Below are 17,864 nucleotides of genomic sequence, written 5' to 3'. Positions count from 1 at the left end.
CGATTCCCTTAAGAGACTTGTTTCAAATACGCCTTGACATTCTACAGTACGGGACAAAACGAATACATTATGACTTGGTACGAGAAATGGAGTCAAGATATTTTGATGCTCATTATTATTCAGCTTGCTTTCCCTCCTCCCTCTCGTGTCTGAGCGTCCCTTTTATGCTATCAAATGCTTGTTCGGTCTTCTAACCGGCTTGTATCCATCTCATTTCTCTCTCAGGGTCTCCCTACTCATCTTGAATCTCAGCAGCTCGCGGGGCCTTCTTCTTCTTCTTCTTTTTGGTCACAGCCACATCGCCTCCAGATGCGGGTGATTCGACGCCGCGAGCACTACTGTCATCCCCACCTTCGTCTAGGGTCACAGCACGAGGTGTCTTCTTCTTCTTCTTTTTGGGCTTGGTTTCTTCACCCTCTGCTCCTTCGGTACCGGCGTCCTTCTTTGGCTTCTTCTTTTTCTTCTTGACAACAGTACCTTCGACGTCAACACCCTGCGCTACGTCAATACGTTCGTTTGCGCGCTGCATCTCGAGACGGAGTCGTTCGACTTCCTTCATAGCTCGTTGCATCTCGGCATCTTCGCGCTGCTGCTGCTCGTAGTCGAGGCCAGTTGATGGTTGTCCCTCCAAACTGAAAGATCCAATGCCGCTTGAGTCCACACCGAGTAAGCCCTGCTTTATCTTGGTCCTGGGCGCCTTGGACTTGGAAAGGCTGTCTGAATTGTTTTCCGAGTCATAAGATCGAAGGCCTCCACTTGCGCTTCCTTCGAGGGTTTCATCGGCTGCGATGACAACCTTTTGTCTTGGTTTCGGCTGCGGTCGCGGAGGCTGTGTAGCAGGAGTCCCGGCTCTTGATAGATCCAATTGCATGATAGGTATAGAGTCTATGTCCAAGTCGGGGCCGTTGCTGCTCTGAAGGATGTTATGGATAGGAGTCGACGTGCGGGGAGTCTCGTTACTGGGGATATAAAAGGGATCATCTCTGTTACGCTCAACACGTTCTGCCTTTCTCCGGGCAACGATATCCGCGTCTAGATAAGTCTCCTCGTCGGCTTGTTGATAGGAGCTCACGTAATCCTCTTTGGGTTCGGCTATCCTACTAATGGCCGGCGCAGATGACTCAATGCTGGTAGGCGGGGGCCTTTGGTGGTAGTATGTCTCGAATTCGTCCGACTCATCGGTAGTTAATGTTATGGAGTCGACTTCCGATAACAACTTGGCCAAGTTTGCATGAATTGGTTCATCCAGATCCAGTCCCAACGGCACTGGAACGTTTAATTGAGCATCCTTGGACACCGAGTTAAGTTCCCAGCCATTGAACAAGGATGGGATAGCTTGGGTTAGAAGTAACGGCGGGTCTTGGTCAACTTCATCTGTCGAGGCTGGTTGAGACGAAGCAGCCTCGGCTGTGAGCTTTAGTAGCTCTGTGAACTCGACCGCTCGCTCTTGAACCTCAAGACTAGGGTGCAACGCCAGGGGCTCAAAGGCATGGATGATGCGTGCCATGAGCAGTGATATCCTTGACTTCCTTTCCGCTGTCCATGGCTCACTCACATCTCCAACTATAGTCGCAAAAACCTTGGTGACAGCCTGCAGAGTTGTCGTTAAAACTTCAGGGTTGTTTGTCCGAGGAATAAGTTGCAACAAGCCATTTAGACCTTCGTCTGTAACAGCTAGTTGAGAGGCATATTCGCCCATTATCCAGGCTACTGATTTTAGCGCACCCGAGGTAATGCTATATCCTGGTGGCGTATCGGCATTGAGCTGGCCGAGAATGATCTCTGCTGCTCTCACAGCTGTCGACCTCATCACTCGCACCTTGACGGCAACGTTTCGTAGCTCATCGCCAATTTTCTCCGAGACATTAGCCCTTGCCTTATCCGTCGGGCCTGAATCATCGTCAACCTTGCGAGGTGCCGGTGCCATACGGACAAGTTGTGTAAGAACGTCGATGTACCAGTCAAAATCCAAAACGCTTGAATAGTTATCCTTTGAGCACATGCCAAGAATCCTTCCAATGACGTCGATTCGATAGTCGTCGGGCAAAGGAATTGATTCAGTCTTGGGCTTCGGGATTGGCTCTGCGAACTCATCCTCGGATTCATTAAAATCGTTAGGGGGAGTCCCCGGTTGAGACTTGTCCCGGCTGGGCATAGATAACTTGAGCTGCTTCATGAGGCGGCTGACGATGGACATCAAGTTATCGCCAGTCACCATACCCTGTACCAGGTCAAGAGCCTGGATTCGGATAGTGATGTCGGGACTGTCAATACACTCCAGAATCACATCCTCCTGCTGAGATACTAGATAAGGATGTGTCGTAACAATCTTGTTGAACGCTAGTAGAGCAACATATTTGACTAAGTATGGTTAGTTCTTGTTCCGATGTTTGTACCATTGCACTCACGGTTGGGGTCGCCATCTATCATGATCATGCCTCGCAATTTGTTGACACACAGTGTAGCGATCTCATCAGTGCCAGAATCATCAGAGTTCCCTAGAATACCACCTTGAATGATTCCATTGATACACTCGTACAGTAGAGACATGGCGGGTGTCGTCCTAATGATATTGGTCAAAGGAGGCAATAGCTTCCTCACAAGTCGCGGTTCTAAGGGCGTTAAAGTAGCGAACTGTCGAAGTCAGTAGAGTAGCGAGAAAGTAACGGCACTAAAGGACGTACGAGTTTGATGAGTTTGATGGCCATCCAGTTATTACCACCATCAACTAAAAGCTCGAAGAGCCGAGGAGCCAAGGGTAGGAAGTCATTCGGTCTTCGCCAACCAAGCTCGCAGACAACATTGACGATGGCTGCCGTGACACTAGGGTCCTCATTAGGGTCCATGAGTCGCTCCTTGATCTTGGGCCATGCCGCTCGAAGAGCTTCGGGGTATACCAAAGCGAGACGATAAAGTGTCACCAACGTTTTCTTTCGAATATTCGAATGGCTATGGCTCAGTCGCGGTAGCAAGTCTTGCAGTGTTGAGAGAGCCAAGGAGGGAGTAATGACATGGGGAAGAGTCGCGATGGGGAGAGATATAACTGTTGGTGTCGTCGTGCCAAGGTCCTGAAGAACCATGATTAGCCAAATTGACGCCGAGGGCACATTCTAATATCAACGAACCTTCTTCAGCAGATTAGTAGCCAGCATCAGAACCTCGGTGTCGGGCCTAAAACTCTGGACAGCTCCCAGATATCCCACTCGCTTTTGGTGATACTTGGGCGACGACATGACCTCAAGCACATGAAACGACGCCCACGACATGTCATGACCAACCATTTCCAAGTAGATGAGCTTCAGAAGCGCCGTCGCCTTAAGATCTAACCACCTGTTGTCAGCGACTAGCCTCATCCATGTAGCTCTACCAAGGTATCCAACGTACCCATATCCTGGCTGCGAACTTCGGCGCGGCACTCCTTGAGGCTCTTCTGGATATACTCCTTCTCATTGCCCTTGTGGTTCCGTAGCCCCCGGATGAGGTCGTAAAGTGACTTTTCAAACCTGCGCGCAACATAGTCAGCGCCTGCCCAAGATGTTGACATTCACAGCTTCGATTCGGCCTACATGTTGACAAGCTGCCCCGCGAGCGTGGGGCCGACCGTTGGAGGAAGTGCTAAGGTATTTAGGTGATAGGGACGTGGTCTCAGGAGCTTCGCAAGGGAACGATCGACCGGCGCATCTCGTATATAGTATTGTCGGTAGGAGGAGGATGCTCTGGTCAGCAGCGAAGGGGAGTGGATATCGCGTGCTGCTAAGATGCTATATTATGGGTTGTTGTTGAGTACGTATCTGTGTAGTAGCATTAACAGCAACAGCGTGTGCGCCTTTACTGCTCAAGCATGACGGAATCAATCCCCTACCGCCGACCACCCATTGCCCTTGACTAGGTCGGCAACCAGGACGGCCCGAGCTGGGGAGTCTCTACAGCAGTGTGACCCCCTAAGAGCCTAGCGGGTTATACTGAGTTAGGTGGGGTCCCGTGGAAACCTACTCTCGACTAAGTTTAACAGAGCCTCAACACCATCATAGATTCTCTACTTAACCTATTTTCCTCCTCGTCTCGACGATTCATTTTTTACTTCGGGACCATGGCCTTGATACAGCGGTGACATTTCGATACCAAGAACTCAATCAACATTATAATCTTTTCCAATGGCTCTTGGTCTCCTTCCACGACGGACGATTGTCCCCCGCTCATTGGCTTCCGTATCAAACATCACCAACCTCACTTGCGCCTCAACACATCTGCGCCGCTCTTTCATCTCTCTCCCCTCCTCAGAACCCCAAAGGCTGACTGCTCACCGCATTCTGCCATATCCTTCTGAACCTCTTTACGATCTCATCGCCGACGTCGACTCCTACTCTTCTTTTGTTCCATACTGCTCCCGCTCTCGAGTAACTCGCTGGTCTGACCCTGACCCCACCACCGGCCAGCGGTATCCTACACTCGCCGACCTACATGTTGGCTGGGGAGGATTTGATGAAGTCTTCACAAGTCGGCTGCGCTGTGTACCAGGTCAATCCGTTGAAGCCGTCAGTGGAGAGACTGTTCCGGGAGGTACAGGACCTGATGCATCGGCCGTCTTCCGGAGCTTAGTGACACGTTGGTCCGTAAGGTCAATTGCTGGATCACCTTCACCACGTACGGAAGTTCATCTCACCATCAATTTCCAGTTTACCAATCCCCTTTACGGCGCTGTAAGTGCCGCAGTATCCGACAAAATAGCAGGCATGATGATAGAGGCTTTCGAAAAGCGAGCATTTAAAAAGTTAGATTCGCAACGAAAGCTCTAGACTGTTCATTACTACTCCCCTTTTCACTTTATCTACCTCGTTATTCAGATACTTTTTAAAGTACATATGCATAACGGCTCACTCAAATATAGACATGGTAGCTGAGCAATCGCAACCCTATCACAATAACCAGGTCAAAAATCTAAAGTTAAATATCATTCTGTATACTCCAATCATTCTACATAACGCGTGTCTAGAACAGCCGTGTCTATCCAACGAGCTGGTCCACCATATTCCAATCAAACATGAAGTAAAAAAAGAGAGGCGTCATCTTTGCGCCAATACCCGAACTTTGATCACTTCGGCCCTGTTTCTGCCAGAAGAGTACCAAGTTCCTAACATTGGATCGTTCGTTCCCTTCCATAGTATCGTCTTTCGAATCGTATCATCATACTCCGATCCACATGCATATAGGACAATTTGTGACGCCTTTGCGATATGAAATGCTAATCATGTTGGGAAAGGACCAAAATTCCGCTCTCGTTTTTTCCAACTTGAAAAACAAACAAAACAAAAACAAGATCAAAAAAGAGTTTTCCAAATCAAGCCGGCAGCCGATGCCGGTGAGGTATCTGCTAACAAGTAAAAACTTTAATAAGACAAAACAAAAATGCATATTCATCTTCTCATGAAGCCGTAAGCGGTGTTCTTCATTTCCTGCTAGACCTGAACAGTGGATGTCAGTATTGTGTGTGATAAAGCAGGGGGGAAAGCCATGGACTTACCTCTTCTTCTGGGGCTTGCCAAATAAGAACCCGGCCATGCCTGAACCGTGGTCCTTGGATGGCTTCTTGGACTTGCTTGACTTGCCAGGCGCAGGGCTGACCGTGACAACATCAGGTACTGGCCCAGGACGCATGTCTCCATGTGGCCATCCCGCAGGTGGTGGAATTCCTCCTCCTGGCATTCGACCATGTGGGGGCATGTTAGGTGGTCGCATACCTGGGGGCACGCCCATACCCATGGGACGTCCAGGTGGGATAGGGATAGCATGGGGATGCTTAGGATGAGGTCCTGGCATCTTTGGTCCCAACTGAGGCAGCTTATCCATCGGCCACATCGTCATGGTAATTGACCAATCAGGCTGAACCACCTTTTCCCACACAGAGGGCAGGATGATCTCGCCATCAGGGGCGATGAGATCGTAGTGACCTTCCATAACGTGAGGACCCAAAACATCAACCTGCATAAAAGCTTGCTTGATAAGGTCTTCCATACCCTGGATAAACGTTAGCAACAAAGTTTTTTCTTTTTTGTCTTTCACCGCAGTATTCGTTGCTTACCTGCCAAGTGGCGCATAGGTGAAAAGGGAAGCTGAACTTGCGACCAACGGCATCTTTGAACCGAATTGGAGCCTTCTCCGCGGTCTTGTTGCTTTCCTCGAGTTTGGCCTTGGTCTCCTCTTCGATCTTTGCCTTGAGCTCTTCGGCAGCCTGCTTCGCAGCCGCCTCGGCGGCGGCAGCTTCTTCAGCCTTTTTCTTTTCATCTTCAATCCTCTTGAGAGTATCCGCTTCTGCCTTTGCGCGGGCGTCCTCTTCGAGTTTCTTGAGCTTTTCGGCTTCTTCTGCAGCCTTCTTTGCAGCATCTTCTTTAGCTTGCTGCTCAGCTCTCATGAGACGCTCAGCTTCCTCCTGTGCCTTCTGCGCAGCGGCGGCCTTGGCTGCCGCCTCCTCTTGTAAGGCCTTCTCGAAACGCACGCGCGCAAGCTCTTCGGCCTGTTTACGCTCTTCCTCCTCTTTGATTCTCCTCTCCTCAGCTGCCCTCAGCTCGGCTTCGAATCTCAAGCGAGCTTCTCGTTCGGCTCTGACTCGCTCTTCGGCTTCCCTCTTACCACGTTCCTCGGCTGCCTTCAATTCTGCTTCATACTTTAGGCGAGCTTCCTCTTCAGCCTTAGCTTTGGCTTCAGCCTCTGCCTTGCGCTGTTCGGCAGCCGCCTTCATCTCAGCTTCGTACTTCTCACGGGCATCCTTCTCAGCTTGTGCACGAGCCTCAGCCTCTGCTTTTCGTTGTTCTTCGGCTGCCTTTGCAGCGGCTTCAAACTTTTTCCTGGCATCTTCTTCGGCCTGAATTCGAGCCTCGGCTTCAGCCTTTCTTCGATCTTCAGCGGCCTTCATCTCGGCTTCGAACCTGAGTCGTGCCTTCTCTTCAGCCTCTGCCATGGCTCGAGCATGCTCTTGTGCACGCTTCTCCTCGGCCTTGCGCTCAGCTTCCATTCTTTCGCGAGCTGCCTTCTCTGCCTCCAGTCTAGCTTTCTCGATTTCTTTCTTGGCCTCCTCCTGAGCCAGTCTCATATCTTCCATTCTTCGATGGAAAGCTTCCTCGGCTTCTTTCCGGATTTGCGCTTCTGCCTCTTTTTGCTTCTCGGCAGCCTTGGCCTTCTCCTCCATAGCTTTGAAAGCAGCAATTTCGGCCTCCAATCGAATCTTTTCCGGGTCCTCCTTGGGAGGAGCTGGCGTGGCTGGTTTGGCGGGAGGCTCAGTGGGGGCTGGAGGCGGTGGCGGCGACCGGTGTTGTAGCTGCATCCCACCCATATGAGCCTGCAAGCTGTATGGATGAGGCTGTACAGCACCGTAGAAACCGTTTTGTGGTGGTGGCGGTTGTTGATAAGGCATCATGTCGTACATGCCTCTTCCTTCTCCACCATAGCCAGGAGCACCGTAGGGGCTGGTTGGGTCTCCATAACCACCGAATGGCACCATTTGGCCATTAGCAGGGTATCCTCCTCCCATATAAGGTGCCATTTGATTCTGGTAGCCGGGCTGCTGGCCTCTACCATACATCGAACCTGGACGGGGAGGGCGCGCCGCAGCCTGTGGATGTCCATATCCACCACGGCCAAGGGGCGCGCCATATCCATAAGGATCCTCCAGATTGGCGGTGGGCGGCGCCTGACGATCGCGCCGCTGTCGACGGTGAGGTTGTCTAGGCTCCTCTTCAGGCGAGTAAAGATCCTGGGGAGGACCTGGTTGACGAGTCTGCAACTGATGCGACTGGTGAGGCGGCGGTTGACGAGAAGGCGGTTGGTGGTGAGCTAGCTGTTGCTGCTGGTGAGGGGGGAATTGATGTTGTGGTGGGTATTGGTGGTGAGGAGGGAGTTGGTGCTGACGCTGAGCCGGTACGTGATGGCGATAATGTTGATCGTGGTCGCTAGTTGAAGCAGAGTCAGACGGGCCAAGACCGTCGTCGTCGTCGTAATCGTCTTCGTCGTCGTACAGTTCGTCAGAACTATAGTCCTGGCTACCTGTTTCTTGAGAAGAGTCGTCGCTGTAAGTGTGCGAAGAAGTAGACGTCTCAGTAGGGCGACTAGTTGAGGTTGGGGCTCTGGAGGAGGGGCGTTGTTTGAGCCTGTTCAAAACAAACGTAAGCCAAGTGACTGAGCAGAATGCGCAAGAAACGAAGTGTTGTGATGTAAGAGAGACAAGTAAATAAAACTAGAGGGGGCGCAGTTGAGACAACGAGAAGGGTGGATATGAGAGAGTGAAGAGGGGAGGGAGGGGAGGAACGCAGACGCAAAGATATGGGAAGGACGGTAGGTAATGGAGGGAGGGACACTCACATTGCAAATACTTGGGTGGGATGCCCTCTACCCACGACAATCCGTAAGAGAGAGCCGGAGCAAAGGCGCTGAAAGTAAGTAGGTAGGAAAGAACGAGGGCAACAAGCACAAGCAAGCGTTCAGCTGACAGGGCAGAAAACAATGCCGAGTAGCCCCCAAAGCAACAGAGGGAATAATGTGGGATACGGAGGACGAGGTTTGTTGTAGCCGCAGTGCACCTCAGTAGGCAGAAAAAATACACACAACGGAAAGCGTTGGTCTGGTACGAGGGGCGAGGAAGATGGACTTGCGCAACAGGCGTCGAGTGAGGGGTCAAATTTGAATTGGTGAGTGCGCCACTTAAAGATGACGAGGGCGTGACAGGCGAGAGGTCGGCTGGTCACGAAAGCAGCGTAGTGAGACGGGGAAATGCCTGCTTGTGAAGTGAAACTGGGTGCGGACTTGACAGAACAAGAATCGAGTGATGGTTGCTAATGGAGGAGGGTACCAAAGTTGTATCTAACGTAGCGAAGCAAATAAAAGTGCTGTACGGCGCACGTTAGGATCAGGCGCAAAGAGCCCAGAGTAGTGTGGGCGGGGTGATGTGGATTCAGGCGGCGGCTGCGAGCAACGGTAGGATGGAAGAGCGGCAGAAATCGATCGGCGGTGAGGGGTTCCAGATCGTTTACCTCTGGGTCACTGGACAAAACTCCAGACAATATCTGGAAGTAGGCGTTAGATAATGGATGCAGACGTTATTCCCAAATTTCGAGCGTGGAGAATGAGCTGTTGTCGGTTGTAACAAGATTCAGAGACAAAGCGATTCAACTGGAACGACGAATGACCGTTGTATCGCAACGGTGAAAGCTTGTTGAACCGGAGCTGTGGGTGTGTGTATATATACGTACCTAATTTTTGGGTGTGTCCGTACCGTCTAAGTCTTCCAAAAGAAAGCCAACTTTTGTGGTCACAGGATACCAATGTGAACTTCGCTTTGTAGGCTAGAGGAAACCGATGTCTTCGACTAAAACTCAGCAATAAGTTAGTAAAATTGGGCACGAGGTGAAACCATTGTTGAGACGAAAATCATGAACAGTCAATATCCTGACTGGCTGGGATCTCTCCCTTGCATGAGCCCCGAGCAGCATAGCGGCACAGAAATCTTTTTCTGCGAACCCAAGTCCCCATTTGGCACAGCAGTCTGGGCATAATGTTGTGTGTCTGTTCTTTGGCTTGGCCCTAAAAAGAAAAAAGGCAGCATGTAGTGGACATCGACACAGTAGTCGAATAACGGCATTTCTGTATCGTGAACCTGAACCATGTGTTTCTCAACTCGACATGCTAGGCACCCAAACCTCGTTCTTGTCTTGTCAGCCGCCCTGGACCTGGACCTGGACTAAGCTGGACTAGGGAACCCTGGTTCGTCGCCCTGTTGATGGGGTCAATGGGGACACTGCTCAAGCGTGCTGCTAGGGCTCTAGCGCTCGTTGGGCTGGAGCTGGCGGGATGCTTGGGCTAAGTTATTGCAATGGTCCATCAATTTGAGTGGTTGTGCTTGGAGCCGTTGTAGTCCTTGGCTCACCAAACTCCCGATTTATCCCAGGCTTCCGTAACCCGCCCGTGCTCATTTGTGCCTGTCAGGTCGCTATTCCCCATATCCATTCGCGCTCGTCTTTGTTGTAAGTCGGTGTTAGGGCGTTAAAATTTTGTGAAAGCGGTTGCCCAACCCTGTGTGGGGGCCAAAAAAAGACGAGCGAGCCGTCAGAGCCCAATGATATTGACGTCTATGGAAGGACTGAGAGTGGTCGCGATGTTACAATGGGTAGGTAGGTACTGGACTGGGCGTAGACGTGGCATCACCGGGAGAAAGCCAGACCGCAACGAGGTACGAAAGGCCTTAGCAGCATTGCCATTGCATTGAGTAGCGTATGCCGTAGGGTAGCGGGCATCGTCATGAATGTCATGCAGTCATTGACTTGCTCCTGTTTCTGCTAAGCTGCTGCCGGGGCATGTTTGCTTGCTTGTTGTTTTGACACAACCAGTTGTAATCACATGGGCCATTTTTTTTTGGAGTTGAACCCACCCCCAGATGCAACCTAGACGAGACAAGACAAGACAGAATATAATGGGATGGGCAGGATGTTCATGGGGAGAGATGCCATTGCTAGAAGGAGAAAGAAGACGCCAGTTAAGTTTTCGTAACGTACCGTTTCCATATGAGTATCTTGAAATGATGATGCTTGACGGATCTGATAAAAGCGTTTTGAAATCAAGAAGTTATTCCCGTCAACAAAACAAAAGAGTATGTTTTGTGTGAATCGGCCGGCAGTGGACAGTTACCAGTTTGTTTAGCGGGTATTTGGGGAAGGTGGTGGGGTGGGTTTAATCGAGTTGCCTGAAGAGAGAGTGTAAGTTGACCGTGACTTTCTGTTTACACGAATCGTTTCAACAACGGATAGAAATAAACAAACGAAATAAAAATCAAGATTAACAAGTAAGGTAGGGCAGTGAATCAGTCAGTACCTAAGCTAGGGCACAAGACGAAAGGACTTTTTTCAACAGAAAAGGTTTTCTTTCCAGTTGCACGCACAACAAACGAACAGACACTGGAAAGAAAAAGGAAGAAGGAAATCGAGCAAAATCGAAACCAACAGCCAAACAAAGACAAGTAAAGTAAACAGGCGTTTCAGTTTAGGGCCAGAACTTGCTGGTTTGGATGGACTGACTCTGACTCTTCAGCTGGGCTGAAAGGATCCATGGCGGTGCTGCAGCCCAACGTTACGCAACCTCCAGTCAAGATGCACAGATTCAGTTGCGTTGCCGTTCCTGTTGCTAGGGGAGGCGGACACTGAATTCCAGTGGAGATGTGGCTAAGCCGTTGATTCATTGCTGTCGAATGATAGACTTTTGTTGCTCTGACCGCTAGAATGATATCGATTTCTGTTAGCGCCGGAGGAGGCTTTAAGAACCGACGACAACTAAACACCACAGAGTAGTAGTCGGCAGTATCCGTCTGAAGCTGATGTCGCCTTCTAAGTTAGGAATCGGACACTTCCAAATCTTTGACAACAGTGCCATGAAAGTCGGCAAACAGGTCGCCTGCTGTCCCGCCTGAGTGACTTGGATGAATATGTGTCGTTCTGTTGGACAAAGGCTGTGCAACGGCATTGGCCAATTATCCCTCAGTCTTATCATATGTAAAACGAAGAAATCGGAACGGACCGAGGCGCAGGTGTCGCTACCCGGAGCAGTCAAATTTCCATAGGTGGTGATACTGGATACTGCTTGATGCTCAATCATTGAAGCAAACACACGGCAGATGAAAGGACGAGGAAGAAACCTGAGGCACTGGCAAACTGCAACCTCCTTATATCTCCATTTACTGTCATTTTTAGTTTTTCTTTTGCCATTCTTCCTTCCGTCAACCAGAACGAAGTGATCTCCTCGCCCTGCAACAGTCCTCTTTAACCCGCTGCCCTCCATTCTGCGACTGGCTGACAAGAGAGATTTGCGCCCCATCTTCAGTGTTGAGGCCCGATAGTAGGAACCCAAAGCCAACTCATCATGAGACAACCAAACAAGGTAGCTAGGTTGCTGTAACAGTGAACCGTTTGCAGACAGCAGTCATTGTCTTGACTCTGGAGTGAATCATAACAGGTGCAAGCTCTAACCGACGATTACAGAATGGGAGCAACATGGACTTTCCGTAAACTGTTTCTCACATTCACACATACTAGCCTAGACTTGATACCACCCAACTAAGAGTATTCGACATCAAATATCAGCACTTGCGTCTTCCCGCAGAGCCTCCGCCACCCAGAGGTGGCCAAGTGTACAGTGGCGAAGGCACGTCAAGATTCAACTACATGCTGAGTTTAATTTGACACCCTAGACCTACATCTCCGTATTTCATCATCTGCCGTCGAATATCGGTCAAACAGCCATGGTCAATTCATGTTCTTAGCAGTGATGCATGCTTTGAAATCAGTTCAGGGGCCAATCCCCTAATCAAAATCGGAAGATCTGGGGTGTATTGATCATCGTCCTCGTTTGCACCATGTCGGTTCTTCCACAAGACTCCGCTGTTCGCGGGTGATCCATAAAAAGCGGCCATCATGAGCCGCCAGGGGAACAAACATGATGCTACGCATTCAACGTGGAGACAATCCACTCTTGATTTGGAGTCTCGTTGCCGATGCTAGTACATATTAACCACTATGCAACGAATCCAACCGAGGTATCATGCTGTAGTCTTGATGTCCAATACTGGTCTAACTCGACGCCGCATAGACATCACGTATGGAGGAAAGCAAGTCGCTGATAAAGATAGGTAAATTTCTGCCTAAGCGTTCAACGAAGTCAGCAGAAGCATTGAGTAGCCCCAATACTGCAAACTCGGCCTATCCCCCCTGTGAATAAACTCGATCATGTTCCGTTTGGGACCTGGGTGGACCCCACCAGCATGTCCTTGTATGGCGCCACGTGCTGAATGCCCAGCAATGCCCAACTCGGCGTTGCTGCCTCCACCTGTAAGTCTTTAGGGGCCTCGAAAGGCCGCCATAGCCCATGTTGTGCATGCTCTGCCACTTCCACCTTTGCAGGCCTTAGACTTGTAGGAAGCGAGCTAATCGCGCACCTTGTCCGATGGGAGAAACCCTCTTGGCAGACTGGTGGTGCTTACCTTCACCTTGTGCACCCTGTTTTGGAGTCACAGCATGAGCAATGCAGCATCCTAGCCATATCATTGGGTCTAAGCCCTTGCGTACATGATCGATCACCGGACAACCTCTGAAGACGACTTGTCAAGCAACTCCCGAGCAGCAGCGATCTCATCTGCATTGTACCCCTGCCACAAAGGTTCCTGAGCTCCGTATCTGCGGACGATCTCTGCTAGCTTCTGAGTAGCCGCCTGATTCAGTTTTTGGAGAGTATCTTGATCTGGTAGGGAGAATTCGTCTTCTTCGGGTTGCTGCTTCTTGAACTTGGTGACCTCGGTCAAGATTTTGTCGGTGACCTTTTTCAGACCGTAATATCCTCGTAGGTAATCCTCGCAAAGCTCAATACTTCGGCAAAACCGCTTCACTGAGTTTGCAAGATACTTTTGAGGAGATCCATCGCTTGTCTCGTTGGCTGCCATCAACGTTACCTCGCCCAGCTTTGCGTGCAACTATGGAGCAGTGTCAGATGTGGTCGGTCATGAGAAAAGGGAAGTAACATACGTTCCACGCATTAGGTGCTAGTACAATGACCTCTTCTAGGGCATAAATAGCCTGGGAGTACAGGCCTTGTGAGAGGTAGAGATCCGAGAGCTCTGCCCAGCTTTCAGCATCAGTGGGGTTGAACTCGAGCAACGATACTAATGACGAGATCGCCTCAGGCGTCTTTCCCATAGATCTCAAAAGGGCTACTCGTCGCTTGGCGATATACTTTTGTCTGTCAGTACAACGCCTTGGTGTCTACAAAGCAACATGCTCACAATGTTTGTGCCATCCTGTTGCAGGATATCCTCGTATTCCTTTAGAACTGTCTGCAGTTCATTGTTGTTTGTTGCCTCTGCTTCTTTGATAAGACCCTTAAGTGCCATCACGCGTTCGTTCTCGTCTCCAAACCGCAGAATCAATCTTTCCAAGCATAGATGTGCTGAATCGTCATCGCCCGTCTGGAGACATGTAACAATAAGATTCTCATATATGGTCCATAGCTCTACGGTCTCAGCCGCTGAGAAGAGGGATACAAGAGGTGAGGCCGAGAACGCCTTGGGGTTGCTCTTCAGGATGGTGGGAGCTTGTTGCGCCAGATGGAGAGCTTCAGCTGGCGATAGCTGGGGCTGCGGCCGGGCGAGCAGAGTAGCCATGTTGCCGTTGTGGGATTAATTTGATCGCGCCGATATATTGTGTAAGAATTTTGATGTTATATTGTTGTATCGCTTCAATCTGGGCGTCAAGAGCGTTCGGGTTGATGATTGACTTCACAGTGACAGCTCAATTGGACACGGGAGGCTTGATGCTACGTGCACCAGCTTGGCCAGGTCATTCATGATTGGTTGCCTGTCATGGAGCTGCTGGAGTCGGAATATTATAATTTCCGGTAAAGCTCAATGCGCTCTCTCATTGGGCATTTCATAGACCCACATAAAATGTTCGAAGACAAAATCCATCTTTCCACACAATTTTTTCTTGACTTTCGAGCATCCTTCATCCTCACTTCGACAGTGCCAAATACAAGTGCTGTGACAAGCACACTACTTGCGCCTGCGAGTGCATGCTTCAAGGACATAACAAGTCCAAGATGGCGTCTTCAGCGCCAAGTGGCGAGGCTGTTGCGAGCCCGACACTCGAGTCTATTCCTGCTCCTGTTCAGGAAATGACCGCGTTGAACGTCAAGGATCCGGTCGCCGAGGCCGTCACTGAAGCCGTCGCCCCCGAGACCGAGGCTACTGAGGTGCCGCCTCACCGATCGCATGATCCCACCAACAACTTGAAGCGGAGTGATCCCTTCCAGTTTGGTAGCCGGTATCTGAGCCAAGGAGACGATGTCTTCGAGTTCAATGCCTGGGATCACGTTGAGACTGACGATGCATACAAGGAGTATGCGGAGCAGCAATACGCTAAACAGCGCCAAAACCCTGTCTCGGATTTTGAGAAGAGTAAGTCACCACCCAAGTTTTCACATCGATTTTTTTTACTCCAGGTGTTTCCTGATGATACAACACCAATGCATAGTTCATCTGAATCTACTGAAGACAAACTATACCTTCTTATTCTTTCGCTCCCATCTGACTCACACCTTCACACACTTTTTCAATTTTGCAATCTCAAAACATGAAGAGTTGCTAACATGAAAACTCAGGAAAATTTAGTCAGGACCCCGCTAGATGGTGGAACTTGTTTTACAAGAATAATGCCGCCAATTTCTTCAAGAATCGCAAATGGCTTCAGCAGGAATTCCCTGTTCTAGCCGAGGTAACCAAGGAAGATGCTGGTCCCAAGCTCGTCTTGGAGATTGGCGCAGGAGCTGGTAACACGGCTTTCCCAGTCTTGGCCGAGAATAAGAATCCACAACTGAAGATCCATGCCTGCGACTACTCAAAGACTGCCGTAGAAGTCATTCGCAAGAATGAAGCGTACAACACCGACTTCATCCAGGCTGACGTATGGGACGTCGCTAGTGATAGCTTACCACCTGGACTCGAAGAAGGTTCCGTAGATGTCGCCGTGCTGATTTTCATCTTCTCTGCTTTGTCGCCCGACCAGTGGGCCAAGGCCGTTGATAACGTTTACCGAGTTCTCAAACCTGGTGGCCTGGTCTGCTTCCGAGACTATGGAAGAGGAGACCTGGCCCAGGTTCGGTTCCGCAAGGGTCGATACCTGGATGAAAACTTTTACATTCGAGGCGATGGCACCCGTGTCTACTTCTTTGACAAGGATCAACTTTCGGATATCTGGACAGGCAAGAATGCCAATGACGAGACCCTAGCAGCCCCGGAAGGTGGTAGCGATACCCCTGAAGGAACTGATACTGTTCAAAGCACAGACGCAGAGGAAACCAAGACAGAAGAAGTATCCCGGTTTGAGGTGGAGAACCTTGCTGTTGATCGACGATTGCTCGTCAACAGAGCCTCAAAGCTCAAGATGTATAGATGCTGGTTACAGGGTCGATTTAGAAAGAAATAGAAGACAACATCCTCAGATAAATACTCAATCCCTTTCCTGTGATGACAGTCCCTGCACTGAACCTTGGCCTTAGTAAAGCAAGACATCCCGTAGCTTGGCTCGATCAGCATCACCAAATCCGATGCCATCCAGGTACGCACTGAGCCCACCATATTTGGTGTCAAGGTGTTTTTGAAGGCCAACAATCATATCATCAGCGGTGTGAAGCCATTCATCCGTCAAGCCAATTTCTTGAATCTCAATAAGACGCTGTTCTCTCTCGGGAATAAGTGCCTCATCGCTGAGACCATAGTCGTACTCGATGGCGGAGATAGGCACATCCAGAATCATGAGCACCAAAGCACAGATGAGGCCTAGGCAAAAGTTAATCCCGGTGCAAAACGAAAAGATCGCTTCCCCTTACCTGTTCGGTCCTTGCCTTGAGTACAATGAACAATGGAAGGGAGAGCTGAGGGGTCAGCATAGAGAGACAACGCCTCGTGGATCTCCTTGGTAGACTGGTCGAGCGTATCTAAACCCAGTCCTACAAGCCCACGTGGGATCATAACTTTCTCCCCGATGATATTTATGGCTTCAGTACGATAGCCACATAGAAAGAGAAAAACAACACGACTGTAGGAAGGAGTCAGTTTTTTTTTATGCCCATGGGATTATCTCTTGATCGCTTACAAGAAATCCCACCATGATAACTGACTCAGGAGAAACAGCTCGAACGGGCGGCCAGTGATTTTGACGTCTCGATAATTCAGACCAGAAATTTGGAGTGGCTCAGCAAGAGCTTCATTAGACTGAACGAGTGCAGGAATACTGGATTGCTCTTTGCGCCTCTTGGCTTGGTTGAGGTGTTCGGTTCTGCACGTGTCAGTACACAATAGTGATATGTATAACCTGAAGGTCTTACTTGGTTCTTAGGTCAATGACTGTCTTGACGCCAAGACCATCCCTGATGAGTTGTCTGTCTGGAAGGGTGGCATCGTCTCAGAGGTTCTTAGCATACGGCATGTATCCATAATGATGTTGTCCATACCTGGTCTTGCTGAACGGTAGAACAAGCCCTCACGAATTCGTCTGACATGTGTAAGTAACAGTTCCTGCAATGTATCGGGGATGTCAATGTGTGTTACCTTGTACCCAAGAAGTCATTGACCGTCTTACCGACATCGCGAAAATTTAGGACATTCTGTAGACCAGCGTGAGAAGTCATGGTAATGCCAAGAAACCTGGTCTCCCAAGACTATCAGTATGGTTGATTCAAGGGTCTCGGGAGTCAAGTAATCGTGTCGTGGCTTTCGGGCTGTGCGAATGGAGAGAAAGGAATGGACGGGAGAATTGTTAGTGTGTAACACGGGCTTGAAACCAGGGTTTTTGCAAGCCGATCAATCGAGCCAAAAGCGCCGCAAGAGATCGGAGGGTTCAAAGCAACCACTAGAGGAGGGCTAAAACAAACTAAAAGAGCGACAAGCAGCGGCGATCTCAATATCACTACCGAAAGCACCGAGGAGCCATTCCGAAACCAAGACAAATGAAAGACAAGACGCACCGGTAGTTCTCAGGTGAGAGAGGGACCAAGGTTTCAGGCACAGGCCTTTGGTCTCTTCTCCAACTCAATTGAGGTTGAAGGGGATAAGACGCCTCTTTTGTCTAAATCTTGTTCTGTTTAGGGCCTCTTCGTATCCAAGATCTGTAGTTCAATGTCTCAATTTAGTTCAGGTCAAAATAGTGCCAGTGGGAAAAAAGATGTCGCTCATGAATAGACGAGACTAAAGAAATTGATAGGCTACTCTGGTACAGATACAGTGCAGATTGATAGTACCACAATGACCATGTTATTGTCTAATGATACAAGACTTCACATTGAAA

General features: G+C 49.8%; 6 protein-coding genes across 6 annotated transcripts; 2 read left to right on the top strand and 4 right to left on the bottom strand.

Annotated features, from left to right (window-relative positions):
• Nucleotides 1-232: 232 nt before the first annotated feature.
• Nucleotides 233-3,544, bottom strand: FPOAC1_011226 (uncharacterized protein; the record flags this gene model as incomplete). Its single annotated transcript, XM_044855609.1, has 5 exons — nucleotides 233-2,361; nucleotides 2,409-2,634; nucleotides 2,685-3,068; nucleotides 3,126-3,322; nucleotides 3,385-3,544. 5 exons carry the CDS (start codon nucleotides 3,542-3,544, stop codon nucleotides 233-235), a joined length of 3,096 nt encoding a protein of 1,031 aa, XP_044702922.1.
• Nucleotides 3,545-4,154: 610 nt separating this feature from the next.
• Nucleotides 4,155-4,796, top strand: FPOAC1_011225 (uncharacterized protein; the record flags this gene model as incomplete). The annotated part of the gene is made up of 1 exon (XM_044855608.1): nucleotides 4,155-4,796. The coding sequence occupies one exon, from the start codon at nucleotides 4,155-4,157 to the stop codon at nucleotides 4,794-4,796; it is 642 nt and encodes a 213-aa protein (XP_044702921.1).
• A 650-nt stretch (nucleotides 4,797-5,446) lies between these two features.
• On the bottom strand, nucleotides 5,447-10,547 carry FPOAC1_011224 (uncharacterized protein; the record flags this gene model as incomplete). Its single annotated transcript, XM_044855607.1, has 8 exons — nucleotides 5,447-5,462; nucleotides 5,522-6,015; nucleotides 6,080-8,141; nucleotides 8,353-8,379; nucleotides 9,021-9,053; nucleotides 9,240-9,265; nucleotides 9,320-9,355; nucleotides 10,539-10,547. The coding sequence occupies 8 exons, from the start codon at nucleotides 10,545-10,547 to the stop codon at nucleotides 5,447-5,449; spliced, it is 2,703 nt and encodes a 900-aa protein (XP_044702920.1).
• A 2,558-nt stretch (nucleotides 10,548-13,105) lies between these two features.
• Nucleotides 13,106-14,185, bottom strand: FPOAC1_011223 (uncharacterized protein; the record flags this gene model as incomplete). The annotated part of the gene is made up of 3 exons (XM_044855606.1): nucleotides 13,106-13,498; nucleotides 13,551-13,757; nucleotides 13,808-14,185. 3 exons carry the CDS (start codon nucleotides 14,183-14,185, stop codon nucleotides 13,106-13,108), a joined length of 978 nt encoding a protein of 325 aa, XP_044702919.1.
• A 434-nt stretch (nucleotides 14,186-14,619) lies between these two features.
• On the top strand, nucleotides 14,620-16,004 carry FPOAC1_011222 (uncharacterized protein; the record flags this gene model as incomplete). Its single annotated transcript, XM_044855605.1, has 2 exons — nucleotides 14,620-14,977; nucleotides 15,181-16,004. The coding sequence occupies 2 exons, from the start codon at nucleotides 14,620-14,622 to the stop codon at nucleotides 16,002-16,004; spliced, it is 1,182 nt and encodes a 393-aa protein (XP_044702918.1).
• Nucleotides 16,005-16,073: 69 nt separating this feature from the next.
• On the bottom strand, nucleotides 16,074-17,208 carry FPOAC1_011221 (uncharacterized protein; the record flags this gene model as incomplete). The annotated part of the gene is made up of 6 exons (XM_044855604.1): nucleotides 16,074-16,357; nucleotides 16,408-16,616; nucleotides 16,674-16,856; nucleotides 16,906-16,981; nucleotides 17,032-17,072; nucleotides 17,129-17,208. The coding sequence occupies 6 exons, from the start codon at nucleotides 17,206-17,208 to the stop codon at nucleotides 16,074-16,076; spliced, it is 873 nt and encodes a 290-aa protein (XP_044702917.1).
• Between the last annotated feature and the right edge of the window lie 656 nt (nucleotides 17,209-17,864).

This window comes from Fusarium poae, chromosome 4 (genome assembly GCF_019609905.1).
Source record: "Fusarium poae strain DAOMC 252244 chromosome 4, whole genome shotgun sequence".
Taxonomy (NCBI): domain Eukaryota; kingdom Fungi; phylum Ascomycota; class Sordariomycetes; order Hypocreales; family Nectriaceae; genus Fusarium; species Fusarium poae.
The sequence above is the reverse complement of the archived record's forward strand: the minus strand, read 5'-3'. Positions and strand labels throughout refer to the sequence as shown.